General features: G+C 43.3%; 1 protein-coding gene across 1 annotated transcript; it reads left to right on the forward strand.

The window, feature by feature from the left end:
* The first annotated feature begins 6,977 nt into the window (after positions 1-6,977).
* LOC130087876 (uncharacterized) lies at positions 6,978-13,237 on the forward strand. Its single transcript, XM_056254402.1, has one exon. The coding sequence runs from the start codon at positions 7,248-7,250 to the stop codon at positions 13,170-13,172; it is 5,925 nt and encodes a 1,974-aa protein (XP_056110377.1). The 5' UTR covers positions 6,978-7,247; the 3' UTR covers positions 13,173-13,237.
* Positions 13,238-25,226: the final 11,989 nt, after the last annotated feature.

The following is a 25,226-nucleotide window of genomic DNA, read 5'->3' on the forward strand; positions in this document are numbered from 1 at the left end:
TGAAGGCTCCGGTGTGATCGTAAAGTTTGGCTTTAAAGATGTACTAAAACGAGATATTATAGACTTTGGCATGCAACCTGAATCCTGGACCGTAGCATCAAGGAATTGGGATCAGTGGAGGGCTCAACTTCACAAAGGAAGACAACTAGACCACGCCAACAACCTTCTAAAGCTGAGGGAAAGACGGTTGAAGTTAATCAACATGGACTAATGTGAAACACCCAGGCATTGTCATTCATGACAGATGCATGCCAAGAGACTTTGAATCCTGATTGTAACCTTTAATGATTAAGTGCATCCATATGAGCCTCTAGTCTATGTATTTTTTGTACCGGTATGCCATATTGGTACCAGACCTCAAAAGTACCAACAACCCCCTCCGCTATCCATGTATATAGGCATATACAGTACCTAATTGTATGTATAGCATAGTACCAGCATAGTGAACATTTAACCAAGCATAGAGGTCTGTTTTCAAAAGCATTAAATGAAAAGTTTCTCTTTTTTTATCTTGTTCTTGCTTCAAGATTATTTGGTTGGGAGCTTGCTTCCAGTTTTAACATGCAGTGTTTGTACTGGGAATAATTTAGGCAGAGATCTGGCCAGTTTCATGTAATTTCTCTTTCATTATGTAAGAAATTCAGAAACTCGGGACATAGGACTCTTGAGATAGAATTCAGCCTACAACAGCTGAAAAGAAAGGCGCATTCTTTATTTTCTCTCTCTCTGACAAGGGCCTTAAATTCCCTGCAGTGCGATTTTGAATCCAAGCCATCCAGCACTTCAGCAAAAGCTTAAAAGTTTAAAATATTTATTTTTATGATAGACGTTTTAACAGGTTCTGTAGCTCTCACAGTTGCCAAGCTATAGATTTAAGAATGTGCTCTTCACACTTAAATGTGCACAGTAATTGTTATTGTCTGACAGGCATTACAGTTACTCCCATAGACACATTACTGTCAGTAACATACAGTATATAGTGCTGCAAACAATTGTTTTGAAATAGCACTCATAAAATGTTTCAACTACCTGACTGATATCACTGAAATAAGTGTTGTGAGAAACAGTTGTCTCTCTGACAGCTCTGTGCACTGCGCAGAGCAAAAATTTATCCGACTGCAGCCTGAGCATGTTAACCAATCAGAATCTTGGAGACGTCCCTATCAAAATATTATTCTGTTTATTATCTTTCATGTAACTTTTAGCTCAGGTGTGAGTTTGTGATATGACTAACCCCCCGCCCTCCCACCCCACCCAATCATTTGCTCACCCTCATAACATTCCAAATCCATAAGACTTAAATTTATCTTCAGATCACAATTTATATGTTTTTTTTTATATATATTCTCTCTTAATTTTGTCCATCCATTGAAAGTCTGGGTAATCAACTTTTTCAAGCTTGAAGCTTGTACATAAAGACACATTGATAGAAATCTAAATGAAGAGAGCAGTTTATTCCAGGTCATTGCTTGTACTGTATATGCTAAATGGTAGTGCTTGAAATGCAAGAACCAATTGAGGTTTGTTCTTGTGCAACAAACATGCAGGGTTAAGCTTAATGAATTTCTTTGTGAAGCTTCCATGTTTCGGATTGCATCTCCAGTAAAGTAGCACAAGCAAGATCATTTTCTTTGGCAACCCTATATCACATGAAATACGTTCTGAGGAAACTATATTGCAAATCGCAAAATACGTTACATGCCAAGTTGCCAACATATAAGCAGTGCTATTACGTTGGTCCTTAACCTAATATAGCAGCCTGGTCTCATTGTTAATACGTAGGTATTAATACGTTATTTTCAATAGATAGAAAACGTACGTTTTTGTACGTTTGGATAGATGCTGAAACGTATAATATTAACGTACTTGCAACATTTAAACGAAACATTATTACGTTTTTACAGCTACAAAACGTCAAATATTTACGTATCCAGACATGGGCAGTTTTTCAATTGAATGTATTTTAAATACGTATTTAATTACTTTAGTGTATTTTGTAGTTTGTATTTTGCAGGTGTAGAAAAAATAAAATGTAGTTTGTAACAAAATATTTTGAGGGAGTGTATTTAGAGTTTTTAAAATACTTAAATACTTAAGAAAAATCACCATAGTAAAAGATTTTGCCATATTTTCGGTCTGATGTTGGCAATGGCAATGTCCAGGTTAGATGCACGAAAATCACGTGACACCCTGTAGACCGAGCTCCCTCCAAGAAGTGAATGAGTTTTGAACACAGGAGAAGAAGTGGCGCTGCTCCTCTTAAAAACGGCATTAAAGGTGCTATCAGCGATTTCAGGCCCAAAAAAGACCTGTTCCGAAACAAAACATAAACATTCATCTAATTTTTCCTAGCGATCCGCTAGCTGCCCGCCCCATAAGCAGGCCGTCCAAAAAACGCGTCTCTGTAGGCAGCCTATGCTCTGAGATCTGCACACAAAAACAATTGGTTTCACCAACCACCAAAACCTAAATAAACAGTGTTCCAACTAGGGCTGGGCGATATGGCTGAAAACTGTATCACGATATCAGTGTTTCATATCGGTCGATATCGATAATTATTGATTTTTTTTATGACCCATTTAAAATAAGGACCAGGAGAAAAAATATATTACATTTAAACATTTTTATTTTAAACTTAACCTTCCTCTGATTACAATCCCAAGACAGAAATGTCAACACAACCATGGAAAACTCAAATAATTAAAATGTAAACATAAGTCTAAATTCACAATCAGACCTGCAAACTCCTCAGAGTAATAAATGTGACAGTGGCACGGCGGGACGTGGGTGGTGGGGGTTTGTGATCGTACGTGCCCCCCGCTTGATTTTGTTTTGAGACATCACGGTTCGGTACGATTTCGGTACAATGGAGTGAAAAGCAAAACAGAAATATAGAAGGCATTTTTATAAATGTCTTAAGCCTTGTATTTTTTAAATAAGTTTTATTAATAAAGGCATAGAACCAGTTTATTTATAGTGCACTGATAATAGTTTTATATAATTGGTTTATTAATTAAACTAATAAAAAGATAGATATGAGATATGTTTGGTAATTGTACCTGAATGAATTTAAAATTAATTTGCTATATTTCAGATCATTAGGGGCCAAGCCCCGAAGGGGATAGCCCCTATTGTATCTGTTAGTTTTCTTCTTATTATTATTCCGTAAATGGGAGTCTATGGCAGCCCTATGAACCGTACATAGGAAAATGATGAAATTTGGCACACTTGTAGTGATGCTAATGAATAGTAATTGGACCAATTTTTGACCCTCTAGGACCAACTCTATAGCGCCACCACCAGTTCAAAAATTCAACATTGAAATGGTTATAACTTTTGAACCCTTTGATCTAGAGACATGAAACTTGGCACACCGGATTCCTCTCATCATTCTGATCACAACCAATACCTTACATTAAGACTAATATTACCGAGCTCATATTACCCATTACAGTAGTGGCCATTTTGAAAAGTACAGTACTCAGTTTTTTTGCTACTCCTCCTTCAAATTTTGTCCAATTTTGTCCAAACATTTGTTAAAATTATCTTTGAACTTAGCCGCTCAGAAATGACTGAACAGATTTTTTTTATTCATCTTTGTTAAAAAGTTATGATGTCGCAAACTTAACGAGGTCGACCCAAAATTGGTTCAGAAGCTATAGCTCGGCCAAAGTTTGATCAATCGAAACGAAAATTGGTACGCTTCATCGGAAGCATGGTCTGAGGGTCCATGCCAAAGTTGGGAACAGCGCCACCTATGGGTCATGATATATGAAAAATAGCTATTTTGGCAAATAACTTTTGAACAGTTTGTCAGAAAATCATAAATGTGGTATCTATGGATTCCATGTGTCATGTCGATTCTGGGGATACCGATTTTGCCAGGATTGGATGTTCCACGTGTCAGCCATTTTGAATTTTGTAATAATTTGCAATATCTTTTAAACTATTTGACATATCAGCACAAAGTTTGGTAGGGATGATCGACACCATGTCCTGAAGGGACATGAGAAGATTGAACACAGCGCCACCTACTGTTCCAGAGATATAAGGTTTTTTGCAAAAACGCCTATAACTTTTGAAAACATTGTTAAAATTTTGATTGCTTTATGTCATTATGTTCCTTGGTTTATGCCGATTCAGACGATATCTCATTTGTCATTTTCCAACAATGTGACTGTCCACCATATTGGAGCAAATGATAAACAGTTTTCTTCCTACTCCTCCTTCAAATTTTGTCCAATTTTGTCCAAACATTTGCTCAAATGATCTTCGGACTGAGCCGCATAGAAATGACTAAACAGATTTTTTTGCTATACTGGAAAAAAAAAAAGTTATGATGTCGCAAACTTAACGAGGTCGACCCAAAGCCGAATCCAAGGATATCTATTTTGCCAAGATTGGATGTACCACGTCATAAGCTACATTAGCATTGAGCTAGCTTAGCATGCTAATCTGGTTAACCTGCTTTTGTGTGCTCATTCTTACACTGAAGGATCTCCTCTGCAGCTTGTGATTGTATGTCCTCTGAGTGGCGCAGTCTGCCAAACAATGTGTTACTAATCCCGAGCCGTTCCAGTTGTGGTTTCAAGCCCCATGTTATACAACTTCAAATCATTGTGTAATGTTATGTAATTTGGAGCCAGTTACTGCAGTTCTACCTTTAACAACTCAAGTCTCCAAAAAAATAGAACAAACCACTGTGTATGACTACCATGCTGTGTAAAAAAAAAGGTTATAGCTTTGAAGAAATTCTAATAATTTAATATGTAGCAACTGTTTAACAATGGGAATTTTGATTTGAACAATTGGTAAGTTGAATAAGTTTTCAAATTAAATCCAAATATGTCAAACATGGTCAAAAGGTGCTTGGCCCCGCAATCACTGCTTGCAGTTATATTTATATTTGTTTTCCATAATTGTAATTAACCCTAACTTTATTCTCATTAGAATTATAAATAATTGATTTCCGTATAAAATAATACTACCAACACATTTCATTTTCTTTTTTAATCAATGTGTAACTTGAAAATAAAAAGATTAGTGCTCTGTTTTGAGGACAAGAAATGAAAACCAATGTGATATGGTGAATGTCCAAAAGATGGAACACACAGACTTTTACAAAGGGGTTGGATAAATATGTTTTGCTTTTAAAACGGTGTGACACAGTTTTAGGTTACAGTTTGACAAGAAATACAGTGTGACAAAAGCACAATGTTGTGTTTTATTGCGAGTATAGGCCTACACAAATATAAGTAAACACTTTGCAGACTGAATGATGTCCTGTATTAACAAAATGACGGAGTATGTTTTTATGTCTCCACTGTTCGATCGCGCCCGCGTGTCTCTCTCTCTCCCGCGCGCATGCGCGCACACACACACACACACACACACACACACACACACTCCAGCATTGCAATCTTGACATCGCAGCCTGTTCATTATGCTGTGTTCACATCAAACGCAAATAGAGCGAATTATCCAATAATGTTTCGCAATTCTAGCCTGCATGGCATGCAGATGAAGCGCACTCATTTTCTGCTTATCAATCGCCGGTTACTGAAGAGGAATCCAGCAGCACGAGACAACGATATGGCGCAACCAAACTGACACGTTACATGATTGCCTGTTAGCGTGTCACTCCCTACTTTGCTAGGTTACCAGAGAGCGAGTGGCTTTGTTAATGCAACCAAACTTGCTTTGCAACCTGTGGTTTCTTCCGACGAATAAAAAAATATCGAACGTTTTATCGAACACATTTTTTATTGATATCGATCACGTTATTGATATCGATATCACCCCCTGTCTATCGCGATACCAGGGTTCTCAAGTTTGATCAAAAGCTTGGAGTGAGATCACATGTGGTTAGGGGAGGAGCCTTAATGGAGCCCCAACCCCGCCGAGCCCCGCCCCCCAATTTTACCCATTGTTCATAATTAACCAGCACAAATTGAAATTATAATTGGTAAATCTGATAAATGACAGAGCAATTCATCACGTCAAATATAGGCTGTAAGTGGCCACTGGAGGCCGCTAGAGGTAGTGCATTCTCAGTCAGGTAATTCATGTGACTGGGTTTAAGGCTGTGTGCCCTGGAATCTGGATAACTGATCATTCGTTTTGCACTTGCCTGACTTGTCTCATCTCAGAAGATCTTGGACATGTAAGTTGACTCAGATTGTGAAATCCTGGTGCTGTTAACTTTACAATATTAATTAGTTTATGTATTTCCGTTTTTTCATGGTGTTTTGGTGAAGTTTGCTTTGTCTTATATCCACACATTTGTGTGCTGTTTTAGTTCAGAGACCTTCAAGCTAGCGGCTAATTCTGAAAAGCAGCAAATCTAAAACTTGCACCCTTGGTGAGCGGAGTAAGGTGTGTATTCATTTTGCTCCATGTATAAAAGCCTTCAAGGATGTAAAATGTCTATTTTGACTGTTACTGGGAATTATTTTGTTGTTTATCTTGTACCAGGAAAGTGTATGTGTTAAGTGAGAAAATTATTTGTGTTTACTTCTAGTTTTCACGGTGCTCACGCTGATTTTGGAAGAATAAATAATTACTGCACCCGTTAGAGACTCTCTGCCATTTATTGAGGAGCCAAGGGCCGCAACAGTGAAAACTTATCGCTGAGTCATCCACCAATGCAGACGTCTTCATCAGCCAGTGGACACAAGATCATCTGATGTTTACACGCCAATATGGATGCCACAGCTGCAGTGAGAGACTTTGTCTGACTAAGTGGGTAAAACCAACCGCAGATACACATACAGGAGCACTACATTAAAGTCAACGGGTTTTAAATGACTATGTGCTCAGCTAATTCATCACATGGGACATTGGACCTCTAGAGAAATCAAGAACTGCCATATTCTAAATAATTCCAAGAAGGGTTTTGAATGTGTAATACAAATACGGTAAATGCTAGATCCGTAAGGTTAACCAGTACAAAGTCTAAGAGTGTGGATAAGGTCATTGTCATCTCACAAGATTTTAATTCCTGAACCTAACAATATCTGAGGAGCAAAATTGTCTGACTGAAGATTATCAGCAGTATTCTTGTTTATGACATTCAGTAGCTGTTTCTGTTTACTCTCCTTGATGTGTCCTCAAAGTGTAAATGTCTGATGTGAGTGGTAATATATAGTTTTAAAGATAAGTTAAAGTCACCACTCATCCAAATTTGAGTCTAGACATAAAACACTCTAAGGCCTTAAAGTACAAACAGATCCGTTTAGACCAACAAGATGTCATCACCTACTGAGGAAATAGACAAGACCCCAGAAGCACAACAAGTCAGGTCGAGCTCCCGTGACCGTAGTTTAACAACAAAGGGTCAAGAATTACATGATCAGGAAGCAAAGAGGAATGAAAAGGCATTCAACAAAGCCTATGATGCTTGGAAACACACAGCAAAGGAATTTAGAGTAAAATTGAAGGCTTTCTGCTCATCTGAGGACCTTGATAAAATTCAAACTAACATTAAATCCAAACAGGCTATAGTACATCAAAATTATGAGCCCATTCGACGCAACCATACCACTACTCCTGATATTGTCAAAAGAATGGATGCATGTGACACTCTTACAGCTGAGATTTGTGACCTTGTCAGTAAGCGACTTGAGAACATAGATGAGGCTTTCAATGACCAGCTAGAGAAAGAGAGGGTGAGAATAGCGCTGAATAAGGATGAGTATGAGTCAGTCTTTGGAAATACGAAAACAGAAACAGTAATTTCAGAGTCATCACAAGGATCAGGCAACCACTCAAGCGCCACCTCCAGGTCCTCTAGCAAACGTGCAGATGCAGAAGCAGAACTGGCCGCCAAGGTAGAACAGGCAAAAGCCATGCAAAAAATACACTTTCAACAGGCGAGACTTGACAAACTGGAGAGTGAATGGAAACTCAAGGAAACACAGATGCTAGCAGAAATCAAGCAAAAGGAGGCTGAAATGAAACTTAAGCTAGAAGAGGAAAAAACAAGGTTACAACAGCTTCAAGCGGACAATGAAGTGAAGGTAGCAGCAGCTCGGGTGAGAGCGTACAACAATTTTGATGGCTTTGAAGGCTTTGAGGAAGAGACTGACCATAAAACTCAGTATAGTGGGCAAAATGCTGGACTCAGAACCTCACTAAATCCACAAGCAATGCCATTCCAGCCTCATCCCGCACACTCAGAGGCACCAGTAGCTCAGGAAGTCAGCCTAGCCCAAGCAATTGCAAGCTCACTTACCCTAAGCCGTCTACCTGTCCCGGAACCAACCACGTTTACTGGTGATCCCTTAAAGTTCATAGACTGGAAGATATCCTTTATGGCTCTCATCGACCAGAAGCCCCTCCCAGCTAGTGAAAAAATGCTCTATCTAAAGGGTTATCTTGCTGGAGAAGCACGCAAAGCCGTTGAAGGATTTTTCTACCGAAATTCAGAGAAGGCATATCAGGGTGCCTGGGCAGTCTTACAAGATAGGTATGGAAGTCCATTCATTGTCCAAAGGGCTTTCAGAGACAAGCTCACGAAGTGGCCAAAGATAGCTGTAAATGACCCTATTGCATTAAGAGAGTTTGCAGATTTCCTTCAAGGTTGTGTTGAGGCCATTCCTCATGTTAAGGGCCTGGGTATTCTAAATGATTGTGAGGAAAATCACAAGCTCCTTAAAAAGCTGCCTGAGTGGATGGTGCGCAGATGGAGTCGTATTGTTGTGGAAGAGCTAGACAGATCTGGAGACTATCCAAGTTTTGTGCATTTCACAGAGTTTATGCAGACCGAAGCCCGTATAGCTTGTAACCCTATTGCCTCCCCCCTTCTGATGAACGTTAAAAGCACGGACGAGAGGCTTCCAAAGAGAGCCAAGGCGCTCAACACAAGCACTCAAATGAAAAACTCCACCTCAGGAACTCTGGAAAACGTGAAACCAAGGCCACCTTGCTTAGTTTGTAAAGACGAAACGCATGGTGTTGTTAAGTGTCCAACCTTTGCAGCAAAGACTACAGATGAAAAGAAGGCCTTTATCCATGAAAACCACCTGTGTTTTGGGTGCTTAAGAAAGGGTCACACAACCAAAGACTGTAAAAGGCGACACACCTGCAGTACATGTGGTAGACGTCATCCAACCTGCTTGCACCTAGAAAGAAACACAAACCCTGCCGGATCTGCAAGAAATGATCCCGTAGCCACAGGAGATCATGGAAGCAAGGAAATTCACAAGGTCATGGCCCATGCATTGACACAGCACGTTTCTGCCACCTCTAGCATTGTTCCAGTTCTTGTGTCATCAACAACAGAGCCCCAGAAAGAAATTCTCACTTATGCTCTACTCGACACACAGAGCGACTCAACGTTCATCTTGGAAGATTTGGTCACCGAACTAAATGTGAACACTCAGTCAGTGCAACTTAAACTCAGCACAATGACAGCTGTCAACACAGTCATAGCAAGCAAGACTGCGTATGGTCTACAAGTTCGGGGACTCAACTCTGAAACTTACATCCAACTACAGCAGACCTACACACGAGACTTCATCCCAGTCGACAAGTCTCACATTCCTACAAAAGGTACAGCGCTTCAGTGGCCTCATCTGAAACATCTTATAAACAAGTTACATCCACTCCAAGATTGCGAGGTTGGACTGCTAATTGGTTATGATTGCCCATCAGCTCTAGCTCCCTTGGAGGTCATCACAGGTGGTGAAAATGAACCTTTCGCGCAAAGGACAATGCTTGGCTGGAGCATTATAGGGTCCGCCAATCCCCACTTGGATAGACAAGGAAACGAGAGCTTTGTGCATCGTGTTGCAGTGAAAGAGGTGCCAGTGGCCACCGATGTGCTGAAAGTACTGGAATCAGACTTCAACGAGAGGAGCTATGAGGACAAGTACGTGTCTCAGGATGACGTTCATTTTATACAGCTCCTTAGTGATAACATTAAGCAGAAAAAGGATGGACATTTTGAGATTCCCCTCCCTTTCAAGGGCAGTTGTCCGCCGGCTCTCCCTAACAATAAGAAGCTGGCTACTGTTCGGCTGCAACATCTAAAGAAGAAGTTAAAAGCCAACAAACAGTATTTCGACCATTACACTGCCTTCATGGAAGAAACTATCAAGAAAGGTGATGCCGAGCCAGCTCCTCCATTCTTGGAGGGAGAGACTGTGTGGTATATTCCACATCACGGGGTGTACAACCCCAAGAAGCCAGGCAAATTAAGAGTTGTGTTTGATTGCTCGGCAAAGTTCCGGGGGATTTCTCTAAACGACACTCTTCTCACAGGCCCCGACCTAATTAACTCTTTAGTAGGAGTCCTTTGTCGCTTTAGAAGGGAAGCAGTTGCTGTGATCTGTGACATCGAGAGGATGTTCCACCAGTTCAGCGTCTCACCCGAAGTTCGCAACTACCTAAGGTTCCTCTGGTGGGAGGGTGGATTGTTAGAAACAGAACCGCAGGAGTATAGAATGACAGTCCACATTTTCGGTGCTGCGTCCTCCCCTGGATGTGCCAATTTTGGTCTTAAGTATCTGGCACAGCAACACAAGGTTGACCACTCGACAGCTTCAGTATTTGTAGAGAAGAACTTCTACGTGGACGATGGGTTAACCAGTGTTCCAACAGTCAAAGAAGCTAAGGAACTAATTGTCGAAGCACAGGAACTGTGCAAAAGTGCAGGTCTACGTCTGCACAAGTTCAACTCAAATCAAATGGAGGTCCTCTCCTGTGTGGCACCCTCAGAAAGGGCAGTAACCACTGATCCTCTCAACCTTAATCCAGATGCAACACCAGAAGGACACATACTGGGCATACAGTGGTCATCAGAGAACGACACATTCAGCTTCAACATTGACGCAAAGGACCACCCCCCAACTCGCCGTGGTCTATTGTCAGTCGTTGCATCTCTGTATGACCCACTCGGATTTGTAGCTCCCTTCACTTTGAGTGGCAAGTGCATCCTGCAGGAGCTATGTCGTAGAGGTATTGGATGGGACGATCCTATTCCTGAGAACTTGCGTTCACGGTGGGAGGAGTGGAAGAATGGCCTACAGAGCTTAAAGGAAGTCGCCATACCCAGATGTTACCATCCTCAAAACTTTGGTAAAATTGTTAGGGTGGAACTGCACCACTTCTCAGATGCCAGTAACGCAGGATATGGTTCATGTTCCTATCTCAGATACAAAAACGACAAGGACGAGGTTCATTGCAGTCTTGTAATGGCCAAAGCGAGGGTTGCACCTACGAAGATCATCAGCATCCCAAGATTGGAACTCTCAGCCGCAGTCACCGCAGCCAGGATGAGTGTTATGCTTAAGGCAGAACTTGAGATGAAAATTGAACAAGAACTTTTCTGGACGGACTCACAAGTAGTGCTGGCTTACATCAACAATGAGGCACGAAGGTTCCATGTGTTCGTGGCAAACCGTGTTCAATTGATAAGAGAGATTACAGACCCAAATCAATGGAACTACGTAGATACAGCACAAAACCCAGCTGACCACGCCTCTAGAGGTCTTCATGCAGCAGACATCTCTTCGACTCGCTGGTTATCAGGGCCCAAGTTTCTATGGGAACAGGAAGTGCTACCTACACCTAGGCCTTCAACCGAGTTGCTCACAGGTGATCCCGAAGTTAAATCGATTCAAGTGTTTGCAACTCAAGTCAGCGACTGGAGCGACGTTCTAAGTCGCCTGAGCCGGTTTTCCACCTGGACAATGCTTGTTAAGGTGGTTGCAAGAATCAAAAGACTAGGATCTAAGCTAAAATATCACGGTGAAACTGTGACTGTCGAGGAACGTAGGAGGGCTGCTGAGGTGGTAATTCAGCTCGTCCAGCAGCAAGCCTTCCCTCAAGAGCTAAAGGCACTGCAAAGGAGCCCTCATGGGGACATAATTCCAAATTCCAGTCCTCTTCTTTGTCTCGACCCCATTCTGGATGGGAGACTTCTTCGCGTTGGCGGAAGACTTAAGGGATCATCCCTCAGTCATGAACTAAAGCACCCCATCATTCTCCCAAAGGACAGTCACATCACCAAGCTTATCCTGTCACACTACCATGCCCAGATCTGCCACCAGGGTCGGAGCCAGACCTTAATGGAACTCAGGTCAAATGGATTTTGGGCCATTGGTGGGAGTAAACTAGTCGCCAAGTTGATACATAGATGTGTAAAATGTCGGAAGCTCAGACGACCAGTTGAAGAGCAACGAATGTCTGAACTCCCCAGAGAACGCTGTGAAGTCTCGGCTCCCTTCATGTTCTGCGGAATGGATTGCTTCGGCCCATTTATCACCAAGCGAGGTCGCAAAGAGTGCAAGAGATATGGACTCATATTCACATGCCTGTCTTCTCGAGCAGTCCATCTTGAAATGCTTGAAGACATGTCCACGGACGCCTTCATTAACGCTTTAAGGTGTTTTATTAGTCTTAGAGGAGCTGTTTGCCAACTCCGCTGTGATCAGGGCACAAACTTTGTGGGTGCGAAGAATGAGTTCAAGGAAGCCCTCAAGCAATGTGACACAGAGGCACTGGAAGCCTTTCTGGCGGATAAACAGTGCGAGTTCATTCTCAATGCTCCTTCAGCGAGTCATGCAGGCGGTGTGTGGGAGCGACAAATTCGGACCATCCGCAATGTGCTGAATGTTACGATCGCTCAGTGTTCCGGTAGACTAGATGATGCCTCCCTTAGAACGCTGTTCTATGAAGCTATGGCCATCGTCAACAGTCGCCCTTTAAACGTTGATGGAATCAATGATCCTATGGCACCAGAGCCGCTGACTCCAAACCACCTTATCCTGATGAAAGCTAAGGTTGCCTTACCACCTCCCGGAAAGTTCGTAAAGGAAGATGTGTACGCCGCAAAAAGATGGCGCAGAGTACAATATTTAACCGAACAGTTCTGGAGCCGGTGGAAGAAAGAATACCTTCTAAATACGTCCATTAGGCAAAAGTGGCATGTACCCCGGCGCAACTTGAAAGTGGACGACATAGTCATCATAATGGAAGATACACTCCCAAGGAATCAGTGGCAACTAGGACGAGTGGTTGAAACTACAGAAGGGTCAGATGGCTTAGTTCGTCGGGTAAAGGTACAAGTTGGGGATCGGAAACTAACACAGAAACAGAACCACCGATGTAAGCCCTCAATCATTGAAAGGCCAATCCAAAAGCTGGTGCTCCTCCTTGAAAACAATTAACGGTCTGTCAAGTTTAAGTACACTTACATCAGACATGTTGGTTTAATGGTTTTATTCAAGGTGACCCTATTTTTTATTTGTGACCTATAGCTCTATACTTAGGCAGTTACAGAACTCTAGAAATCATGTATGAGTAACTGTTTTGTTTTCCATGCTGAGTTCATTTATCATAACATGATTGGTGGGAGTGTAAGTGGCCACTGGAGGCCGCTAGAGGTAGTGCATTCTCAGTCAGGTAATTCATGTGACTGGGTTTAAGGCTGTGTGCCCTGGAATCTGGATAACTGATCATTCGTTTTGCACTTGCCTGACTTGTCTCATCTCAGAAGATCTTGGACATGTAAGTTGACTCAGATTGTGAAATCCTGGTGCTGTTAACTTTACAATATTAATTAGTTTATGTATTTCCGTTTTTTCATGGTGTTTTGGTGAAGTTTGCTTTGTCTTATATCCACACATTTGTGTGCTGTTTTAGTTCAGAGACCTTCAAGCTAGCGGCTAATTCTGAAAAGCAGCAAATCTAAAACTTGCACCCTTGGTGAGCGGAGTAAGGTGTGTATTCATTTTGCTCCATGTATAAAAGCCTTCAAGGATGTAAAATGTCTATTTTGACTGTTACTGGGAATTATTTTGTTGTTTATCTTGTACCAGGAAAGTGTATGTGTTAAGTGAGAAAATTATTTGTGTTTACTTCTAGTTTTCACGGTGCTCACGCTGATTTTGGAAGAATAAATAATTACTGCACCCGTTAGAGACTCTCTGCCATTTATTGAGGAGCCAAGGGCCGCAACATAGGCCTACTCAAAATTACAAATAACAAATTGCTCCAAACAGTTTGGAAAAACAAATATTTTTGCATTTTCCCCTGACATCTTTGAAAAATGCAAATGCAATGGTTAATGTATGTTTTGACAGGATATAAAATATTACCTAGAGCACTCTGTTTTAATAGGCATGTAGCCTTAACTAGAAAGACTATTAATACAGTATAATATATCATTTAAAATAAAATGAAGAAATACATCTTCCTTCCCATACCCACTAACATTTCCCTTAGTTTCAGATAACTAAACTGAGCCAAAGCTTCTGGCCTGGTTTGCAAAGTAGTTGTAGAGTTTTTGACTGCATCAATAATGTATACGATGGGCTATATTAAATGTTCTAGCCTAAAAATGTTAGACGAGCTTTCTTCCAACTTACCTTCTCCATCACGACGTGTGTTCGCGCGATCCATAGACAGTAAAGAAAGGCGCGATGTCGCGGTGGCCGAGAATGTTCCGTCAACTTTCCCTGTGTTCGTTCGCAGACTTCGCGCATTTTGTTGCCTAGTAACGAACGCAATCTGGCCGAGATAATCGCATGGCGGCAGGAAACTTCACTCTGTGTGCATGCGCCTCGTATACAACGTTATATAAAGCTTGTTGCAGGACAACTTGGTTGGCATTGCCTTTTCAGCGTGAGAAATACATGGTGTGCCGTGTGAGCGTGTGAACTGGTTGAATTGCGTGTGTCTCACGGCCAATGCGTGAGACTTGAGAACCATATCGTTATCGTTTTATCGCCCAGCCCTAGTTCCAACCAATCACCGACAATGTTGTGAGGAGTGTTGCGACAGTGTTGCGAAGTCGGAGGAAAACCTCACAACACCCACCCCCTGTCGGTGATTTCCCACTAGGAAAAATTAGATGAATGTCATTTATGTTTCGGCCTTTTTTGGGCCTGAAATCGCTGACAGCACCTTTAAGGTAAAGTGTTTTGTGAAAAATATACAGTCTACACACACACGTATTGCACACTGAATGGCATTATAGAGAAAATAATTGTGCCTTATGAGATCAATGCACTGTGTTGTCATTCATAAAAGGACATCATATGCCCCACCTATTATGAAACAGCGCGTCTGTCGTAACTCCACTGAAATCTCTATGCTAAGCAAGCGTTCACAATATAAACGTAATTACATATGAGAAATATTGATACTGATTTTGTATAAAACTACCACATCATTGATGTGAACTTACACTCACCTAAAGGATTATTAGGAATACCTGTTCAATTTCTCATTAATGCAATTATCTAATCAACCAATCACATGGCAGTTGCTGCAATGCATTTAGGGGTGTGGTCCTGGTCAAGACAATCTCCTGAACTCCAAACTGATTGTCAGAATGGGAAAGAAAGGTGATTTAAGCAATTTTGAGCGTGGCATGGTTGTTGGTGCCAGACGGGCCGGTCTGAGCATTTCACAGTCTGCTCAGTTACTGGGATTTTCACACACAACCATTTCTAGGGTTTACAAAGAATGGTGTGAAAAGGGAAAAACATCCAGTATGCGGCAGTCCTGTGGGCGAAAATGCCTTGTTGATGCTAGAGGTCAGAGGAGAATGGGCCGACTGATTCAAGCTGATAGAAGAGCAACTTTGACTGAAATAACCACTCGTTACAACCAAGGTATGCAGAAACAAAGCATTTGTGAAGCCACAACACGCACAACCTTGAGGCGGATGGGCTACAACAGCAGAAGACCCCACCGGGTACCACTCATCTCCACTACAAATAGGAAAAAGAGGCTACAATTTGCAAGAGCTCACCAAAATTGGACAGTTGAAGACTGGAAAAATGTTGCCTGGCCTGATGAGTCACGATTCCTTTTAAGACATTCAGATGGTAGAGTTAGAATTTGGTGTAATCAGAATGAGAACATGGATCCATCATGCCTTGTTACCACTGTGCAGGCTGGTGGTGGTGGTGTAATGGTGTGGGGGATGTTTTCTTGGCACACTTTAGGCCCCTTAGTGCCAATTGGGAATCGTTTAAATGCCACGGCCTACCTGAGCATTGTTTCTGACCATGTCCATCCCTTTATGGCCACCATGTACCCATCCTCTGATGGCTACTTCCAGCAGGATAATGCACCATGTCACAAAGCTCGAATCATTTCAAATTGGTTTCTTGAACATGACAATGAGTTCACTGTACTAAAATGGCCCCCACAGTCACGAGATCTCACCCAATAGAGCATCTTTGGGATGTGGTGGAACGGGAGCTTCGTGCCCTGGATGTGCATCCCACAAATCTCCATCAACTGCAAGATGCTATCCTATCAATATGGGCCAACATTTTCTAAAGAATGCTTTCAGCACCTTGAAGTTCTGAAGGTCAAACACAGTATTAGTATGGTGTTCCTAATAATCCTTTAGGTGAGTGTATACATGCCATTTACGTCAGAGGGAGCTATTTCAGGCCCTGTAGAGATTTAGTGAAATGTCCATACTTTTTTATTTTGCTACTTCGCCATTTTGAATTTACACATTTATCATATTTGTGTTATTGCTACTATTTGTGTTATTGACCTTTCAGTAATAATAATTAAAAAAGACTTAAGATTATTGTGGGAGTATTTTTGTATTTTCAAAATACTAATTACTTGTATTTTATTTAAATATATTTTTCACATCAGTATTTTGTATTTTATTTTGTTACATTTCATGAGCCAGTATTTGTATTTTGTAACAAAATAGTTTTTGATGTATTTGTGCCCACCTCTGTACGTATTTCATATCTTAAATATATCTGTATACTTTTACTTTTAAAGATAAATGTAACAAGATCCCTTAATCCTACTCCCAAACCCTAAACATTTCCATTTTATACAGAATAAAAAAAGGATAAAACGTAATGGACTGAGATGTGTAGGTAAATGGCAGTTTTATTAACAATATAGCATTAAAAAATATGTTGAGCCACTAATCCTACTCCTACCCCTAAACCTACCCATAACCATTCCTTAAAACTACGTAGGCTAACACAATTATGAAGAAAAAACATAACAGACAGACAAGTATACTGTGGTGAGGGGGGCGTGGTTCTCGCGCCTCTGTAGTGAGAGACGAGTCAATGAGCTGTGTGGTGAGTAAGTAGGTCAAGTGCAGATGATGAACACCTGTGTCTGATTGCAGTGATTGGCGTGGGGAGACTGATAAAAGCCACACAGTGGGAGAATGCGGGAGAGAGAGAAGGGACTGGAACTCGTGCGGGAACTGTTCACCAGAGAAGCTGAGACCCGATCGTTATCGATGTGAAAAGAGTTTTTGAGAATTGTTTTGTGCTGTGGTTACACTACGGTGAATGCGCTGTGTGCGCGCCTTTTTGTTTTGTTTGATTTTGAGTAAATAAAAAGAGTACGAGTTCCAGTTTCGCCGACCCCGACTTCTTCTTCTTCCCACACTACTTTGAACCGTATTACACTGGTGCCGAAACCCGGGAAGAAGGAGACTGCTGCCGCCATGCAGAACCCGTCAGGATCGCCATTTGCGGAGATCATCCAATCACTCGCGGCTCTTCAAAGGGATCAACATCAAGCCCTGCTGAGCGTAAAGGAGGAGCATGAGCAGCGCTTTCAGATGCTGCTCCAAGGCCAGCAGGAAGACCGTGAGTTGTTCCGGAGCTGTTTAGACCGGGAGATTCCAGCCACCCCCCATCCAGAGTCAGCCTCGGCCTCGCCGCTCACGCTGGGGAAGATGGGTCCACAAGACGAACCGGAGGCGTTTCTGGACCTGTTTGAAAGGTCGGCCGAGGCCCGGGGGTGGCCAAAAGGGGACTGGCCCCTGCGTCTCATCCCGCTGCTGTCTGGTGAGTCGCAGATTGCAGCCCACCAACTGCCAGTCTCGAATCTCCTGGTCTATCACGATCTACGGCGCGCCATTCTTCAGCGGGTCGGCCGGACACCTGAACAGCACCGGCAACAGTTCAGGTCCTTAACCCTAGAGGAGTCCGGTCGGCCCTTCGTGATGGCGCAACAGCTCCGGGACTCCTGCCGCAGATGGCTGATGGCCATGGGAAGCGACGTCGAGCAGATTATCGACCAGGTGGTGCTGGAGCAGTTTATTGGAAAGCTGCCCAAGAAGTCTGCACAATGGGTCCAGTGCCACCGCCCGACGTCGCTGGACCAGGTCCATCCAACTGGCGGAAGATCACATGGTGGCGTGCTCTGGGGTCGGCGAGCCCCTACCAGCTGTATCTCTCTCTCCCTCTCTATCTTCATCCTCTCTCTCTTCCCCCTCTGCCAAACCTGTTCCTCTTCCCAGGTCTCGAGGAGCCCTGGCGCCCAGACCAGCGCCGAGATGGAGGTCCGTGTGGTCAGGGGATACCAATTCTCCCGGGAGGGCCGCTCCGAGGGCGACGCCTGCTGGGGATTTTTCCACCCTGTCTCCGGTGGCGCCGCTCTCCCCACGTCAATCCCTTGCCCCGCTTCCCACCGCTGGGACAGCGGTAAAGCCTGGGCCGGCCTGTTGGCGCTGTGGGGACCCGGGGCACTTTATCGACCGGTGTCCAGTGATGGAGGTGGGGACACTGGTTCGGGTCCCCGACGCGCCACGGGCCGCCCCCGATCAAGCTGGCCTGTACCAGATACCTGTGAGTGTTAAGGGGGGTACTTATCAGGCTTTGGTGGATTCAGGATGTAACCAAACCTCCATTCATCAAGGCCTGATTCAGTCTAGGGCATTGGATAAAAGCCGCACGGTTAAGGTTCGGTGTGTACACGGGGTGGTGGTGAGTTATCCTTTAATGTCTGTGGCGATTCTATTTAGGGGACAAAAACATAGTGTGGAGGTAGCAGTTAACCCGCACCTCCGGCATCCGATAATTCTGGGAACTGATTGGCCAGGTTTTGGGAAGTTATTGGGGGTTTTGTGTGCGGATGCCTCTTGGGGAAAGAAGCAGAAGGGGAAGACAGCGGTGGTTCAGGTGGGAGATGCTGTACCGGGGCCTCTGGGTACTGCTGTAGGAGAAGAGAGCACCCTAGAGAGGTCTATCCTCTCTGAGCGCGATGATTTTCCCCTAGAGCAGTCCCAGGATGAGACGCTAAAACATATGTTTGATAAGGTCTGTTCTATCGACGGTCAGGTACTCCACCCGAATCAACCGCTCTCTTACCCCTATTTTTGCGTAATTAAAGACAGGTTGTATCGGGTGACCCAAGACGCCCAGTCAAAAGAAGATACAACACAGGTGTTAGTTCCTAAGAGCCGCCGGGAAATGCTTTTCCAGGCGGCTCATTGTAATACGATGTCCGGACATTTAGGGCAAACGGCGACACTAAACCGTCTCATGGCCCGATTCTTTTGGCCGGGCATTCACGAGAATGTGCGCAGGTGGTGCGCGTCTCGTCGTGAATGTCAGTTGGTTAATCAACCGGCCAACCCAAAAGCACCTTTGTGCCCCCTTCCGCTGATGCAGGTCCCCTTCGAACGAATTGGTATGGACCTCATCGGGCCATTAGTACGGTCGGCACGAGGGCATTTTGTTTGTGGGTGATAGACGCTGGTGCGAATCGATTTAATGCCCAATAACTCGTAAAGTTCGCGAATTGTTCGTGACATAAACGCCGTGCCTTGATCGGTGAGGATCTCCTTAGGGATCCCCACCCGGGAGATTAACGCAAACAGCGCGCTCGCCACACTCTTAGCCGAGATATTGCGAAGCGGGACTGCTTCCGGGTATCGTGTTGCGTAATCGACTAAGACTAACGCAAAACGATACCCGGAAGCAGTCCCGCTTCGCAATATCTCGGCTAAGAGTGTGGCGAGCGCGCTGTTTTCGTTAATCTCCCGGGTGGGGATCCCTAAGGAGATCCTCACCGATCAAGGCACGGCGTTTATGTCACGAACAATTCGCGAACTTTACGAGTTATTGGGCATTAAATCGATTCGCACCAGCGTCTATCACCCACAAACGGACGGCCTGGTGGAACGTTTTAATCGTACTTTAAAAGCCATGATTCGTAAGTTCGTTCATGAAGACGCCAAAAATTGGGATAAATGGCTAGAACCCCTGTTGTTTGCTGTACGTGAGGTCCCCCAAGCCTCCACGGGGTTTTCCCCCTTCGAGCTTCTCTTCGGTCGTCAGCCCCGCGAGGTGTTAGACGTACTGAGGGAGACTTGGGAGGACGGACCATCCGCTAGTAAAAATGAAATTCAGTATGTCCTGGACCTGAGAACAAAACTCCACACGTTGGGGCGGCTATCCTTGGATAATTTGTTGCAGGCCCAGGACAGACAGAGACAGCAGTATAATAGGGGGGCTAGACTCCGTCAATTCTCACCGGGAGATAAGGTACTTGTATTACTCCCCACGTCCAGCTCGAAATTACTCGCAAAGTGGCAAGGGCCCTTCGAGGTCACACGGCGGGTTGGGGATCTCAACTATGAGGTAATTCGAACAGATAGGGGCGGGGGACGTCAGGTTTATCACCTCAACCTTCTTAAAAAATGGGTTGAGGCGGAAGCAGTGATGCTGGCGACGGTGGTGAGCGGAGAGAAGGATCTCGGGCCAGAAGCGAATATAAAACCTCAATCACTCGCTCTGGCTCCTGCTGGAGACCACCTCTTACCCTCCCAGCTCACTGACATTAAGAAGTTACAAGCAGAATTTGCAGATGTGTTCTCGCCCCTGCCTGGTCGTACGAATCTCATTCAGCACCACGTTGAGACAGATCCGGGGGTCGTTGTGCGTTGCCGCCCGTATCGGTTACCTGAACACAAAAAGAAAACGGTTCAGACTGAATTAGAGACAATGCTCGACATGGGGGTAATAGAAGAGTCCAACAGTGACTGGGCGAGCCCGATAGTTTTAGTTCCTAAACCTGACGGCTCGATTCGTTTCTGTGTGGACTATAGGAAGGTGAACGCGGTGTCTAAATTTGATGCTTATCCAATGCCGAGGATTGACGAATTGCTTGATCGGCTTGGTTCTGCTCGCTTTTATTCGACACTGGACTTAACGAAGGGGTATTGGCAGATCCCCTTATCTCCAATGTCCAAAGAAAAAACAGCCTTCACCACGCCGTTCGGATTACACCAGTTCGTTACGTTTCCTTTCGGTTTGTTCGGGGCACCTGCAAGTTTTTAAGCGTCTGATGGACAGAATTCTCCGGCCGCATGCTGCATATGCCGCTGCTTATCTGGATGATATTATTATCTATAGCAATGATTGGCAGCGTCATATGCAGTATTTGCGTGCTGTTCTAAAGACGCTGAGAAGAGCTGGTCTCACGGCCAACCCGAAGAAGTGCGCAATTGGGCGGGTGGAGGTAAAGTATCTGGGCTTCCACTTAGGTCACGGACAGGTGCGTCCCCAAATTGATAAGACAGCAGCCGTTGCAACCTGTCCGAGTCCTAAGACCAAAAAGGCTCCCCGGCCTGAGTCGGGCGGTGGGGGTATGTGGTGAGGGGGGCGTGGTTCTCGCGCCTCTGTAGTGAGAGACGAGTCAATGAGCTGTGTGGTGAGTAAGTAGGTCAAGTGCAGATGATGAACACCTGTGTCTGATTGCAGTGATTGGCGTGGGGAGACTGAGGCCTTGTCCACACGGACATGGGTATTTTTATAACCGGAGTTTTTCCTACAGCGTTTAAAAAAAAAATCCCGTCCACTCATGCTCGGTCTCCGTCTACATGAAAACGCAAAAACACGCTATCAAGCGCGGTCAAGAGCATGACACGCCAGCAGGAGGCGATATAAACCTTAAGCGTAAAGCCACGTTGGCCAATCAGAAGCGCAAATCTGACGTCAAACACAGCGGATAACGGCGCACGCTCTGACGTCGCAAGGCAAAAACCCCGGTTTCACTGTCTACACGACAACACTGTAACCGGCGTTTCTGAAAATCCTCACCCTGGCAGGGGTTTTCAAAAATGTTCGGTTTCAGTGCGTTTTCGTGTGGACGAACGGCCGAACCGCGTAAAAAAAGTCACGGTTATAAAAATACCCGTGTCCGTGTGGACAGGGCCTGATAAAAGCCACACAGTGGGAGAATGCGGGAGAGAGAGAAGGGACTGGAACTCGTGCGGGAGCTGTTCACCAGAGAAGCTGAGACCCGATCGTTATCGATGTGAAAAGAGTTTTTGAGAATTGTTTTGTGCTGTGGTTACACTACGGTGAATGCGCTGTGTGCGCGCCTTTTTGTTTTGTTTGATTTTGAGTAAATAAAAAGAGTACGAGTTCCAGTTTCGCCGACCCCGTCTTCTTCTTCTTCCCACCACACTACTTTGAACCATATTACATATACATTTCACAATAATTTATTTATTGCGAAAATGTCAAAACCGGTAACGTTAACATTACCAAAAGTCGTTCACATGATGATGCGTTGCAGTCGCAGTCCTCTCTGGCAGTATTATAGTAGTTGTGTATGAGGTACAGATCAGAATTTAAGTTATTAACGTTAATCCATGAAAATGTTAATGCGATTTCGGTTCGCTCTCTGAAGGCGCGCGCGCTTCTCCATTTCAAATGTACTACACCGACTGAAACACGGCATGTCGCAATCTGTGACGAAGCAGACGAGAGCCAATGAGCGTTTGATATCACGGCCGTAAAACATGTCGTAACGCTTCTTGAAGGCGCATTTTTTTTATTTGAATTCATCACCAGCGCGGGATAGATTTGACGTTTGCGGTCGCTGCTGAGAAATGATGACGATCACTGGATAAAAGGCTGAATTTGGATCTGTTTCTTGCAAACAACGTATGGATTCTAGGATTTGGATTACATCAAGCTTAAAATATAATGTCTTTTGTGAATGTATCAGTATCTTGTGTTTTATTGGAGAAAATGCAAAATGGTTAAACGGTTAAACAAGGTATTTTTAAGGTTAAAAGTGTATTCTTGAAAAGTGTGAATGCAATAGAGTCAAAACATTAATGCCACGATTATGCATAAATAGTAATACGTACAAATTTCTACGTCGGTAGATTTGTTCATTCGTAAATAAATTAAGTTTTTCTGCTGCTACGTGTGAAAAGAAACCTGCTTTGGATGTATTATGTTCAGGACAAACGTAATAGCCAAGCGGTAACATTCTAATCTGAAAAATGAAGCCTACCCGGAAGTGCGAAAAACTGCAATACATCGAAAATCCGCTAGAGGGAGGTCCCAAAAGGGAGCAAATATCCAGAGACCCCATGTTAAAATGTCCGTTTTCACAGCATAAATTTATATGTTTACATGTTGGTCCCATGGACTTTTATTGTATTTTTGGATAGGTCCCGAGTGCCTGACAACTGTGAGGGGGGTGAATTTTTTTCTAACTCGTTAGTTTAGATTGTATTTAGATATAAAATGTATGCCAAATAAGGGCGTGGTTAACTTTGATTGACAGCTGATAACGGGCTGCACCGGGTAGACAACACAACACATCATACCACCTCGGTATCCTTTTTGAACATTTGTAATGAAATATCGTACATAAAATGGGTTGCTCGATCTGCTATAAACTGCACTAACTGACACTGTAGGAGGAGGACTTCGCTCCATTTTTTTCCGGTAAGTGACTTTCACTACTATTTCACATAGTTAGCATGATTTAGCATCAATGTTTGTGGCCAGTGGCACTGTAACAGTTAGCATTAAATCGCCTCAGATAAGTTAGCGTCCGAGGTACTAGGGTTGCCTGCCAACCGTTCCGTATAATACAGTAACTTTTATAGTCATTCTGCTGACAAGGCACGTATAACACATTCATTATTTGGATAGATGAAAAGGAGTGTGCATTTTTTGGTTCATTAAACTAAAGGACAATTTCGTTATTTTACACTTAAAGCCCTGTTTTAAGATCGTTTCTGATTAAATAGAACGGTTAAGATTAAAATTTGGACACATGATACGTATAATACGGAATCGTCCCGTATTTGACACATAAAAGTCTTGCTCCGTATTGAACTGATACGGAACGCACTGCCACTTGTTGGCAAAATGATCATGATAGCCTTTATATATCTATGTGGTTGTTCAGTCTTGTATATTGATTAGGCTAACTTTGCTATTCTATAACGATATAGGCCTAATACTTTGTATTATAATATGCTATAATGTATGATAGAATACAATATTCACCAAAAGTCATCATTTCAGGGGTTATTTTTAAAAAACCCTTGTGTGCACAGACATGGTTAACTTTCTACTAAACTAGGCCATAACATTTGCATTGTATTTATCAGTGTTTCTGTTTTCAGATCAGCCTACGGTGTGGAACAGTTTGAAATTCTAACAGATGGAGCAAAAGCCACGTTGACTTTTCAACAGATCAGTGCCATTCAGACACTCAGCAATGTTATTTAACTGGGACTGGGTAAACTCCATAAAGATCAGTGCCATTCCACAATACTGACTATTTACTTGCTTACAACATTTTGTGTTACCTGTAATGCTCAAGACATACAAATAAAAAATGCAAATTTACTTCCGCATCTTGGTCTTCACTTCAACCTACTGATTGTTTTTGTTTCTACTGCAATTTAATTGTAAATGTTTGACAGCATAGACAAAACTGGTTTGATACAAGTTTTATTTAGTTCAATGTCGGTCACAGCTGATCAAAAAGTTCCATAAACATTTGTGTTTTAATTTTCAAGTTCAGTGCCATCAACAGTAAGTTGACGTAACAGACATTGGTTTGGCATAAGTAAAGGGAAGGGTGTAACCGTCCATCAGTCCTAGACAAAAAAGTGACATTTACAGTTTCAATGGGTTCAATATCATCATCATTTGTTAGAAAAGTGTTAGAGGTTAGAGCCCGGGGACCTCCTTGCCACCTCCTCTCCATGGCGATCCACACAGTGGGAACTGCAAAAATAGAAAGGTAAACATTTCAATACAGTGTAGCCTACAATGTAATGCAATACAACACGATAGTGCCAACTAACAACACTTGTAAATCACCAGTAGTCACGATTGTGATTTTAACAGTAAAAATACATAGTGCAAACAATTACTCTAAAATGCTATTTAGTTTTACTCATTGCATAATCCATAACAAAACATCCCTTGTATGTATATAATATACGTCCCTCTTACGGGAATGGCGTCCATAACGAAAACTGCAGAAAAACAAAATGAATATTAACATTAAACAATTGGAAATGGTGACCAAGTATATCAAGATAATGCCGGCTCTTTAATTAAAGTTAACGGCAAACGTCAGAGCACTAGCCGAGGTAAGCCTATTCCAGGCGGGGTACAGGAGCGCTCAGCGTCCGGTGATCACCTCCGAAAACG

The sequence above is a fragment of the Rhinichthys klamathensis genome, unplaced genomic scaffold (assembly GCF_029890125.1).
Source record: "Rhinichthys klamathensis goyatoka isolate OS25496 unplaced genomic scaffold, OSU_Roscu_1.1 h1tg000111l_1, whole genome shotgun sequence".
Classification (NCBI taxonomy): Eukaryota; Metazoa; Chordata; class Actinopteri; order Cypriniformes; family Leuciscidae; genus Rhinichthys; species Rhinichthys klamathensis.

What these genes read in the sequence shown, in the direction of transcription:
- LOC130087876 (XM_056254402.1), top strand. Translation starts at nt 7,248, where the DNA reads ATGTCATCACCTACTGAGGAAATAGACAAGACCCCAGAAGCACAACAA.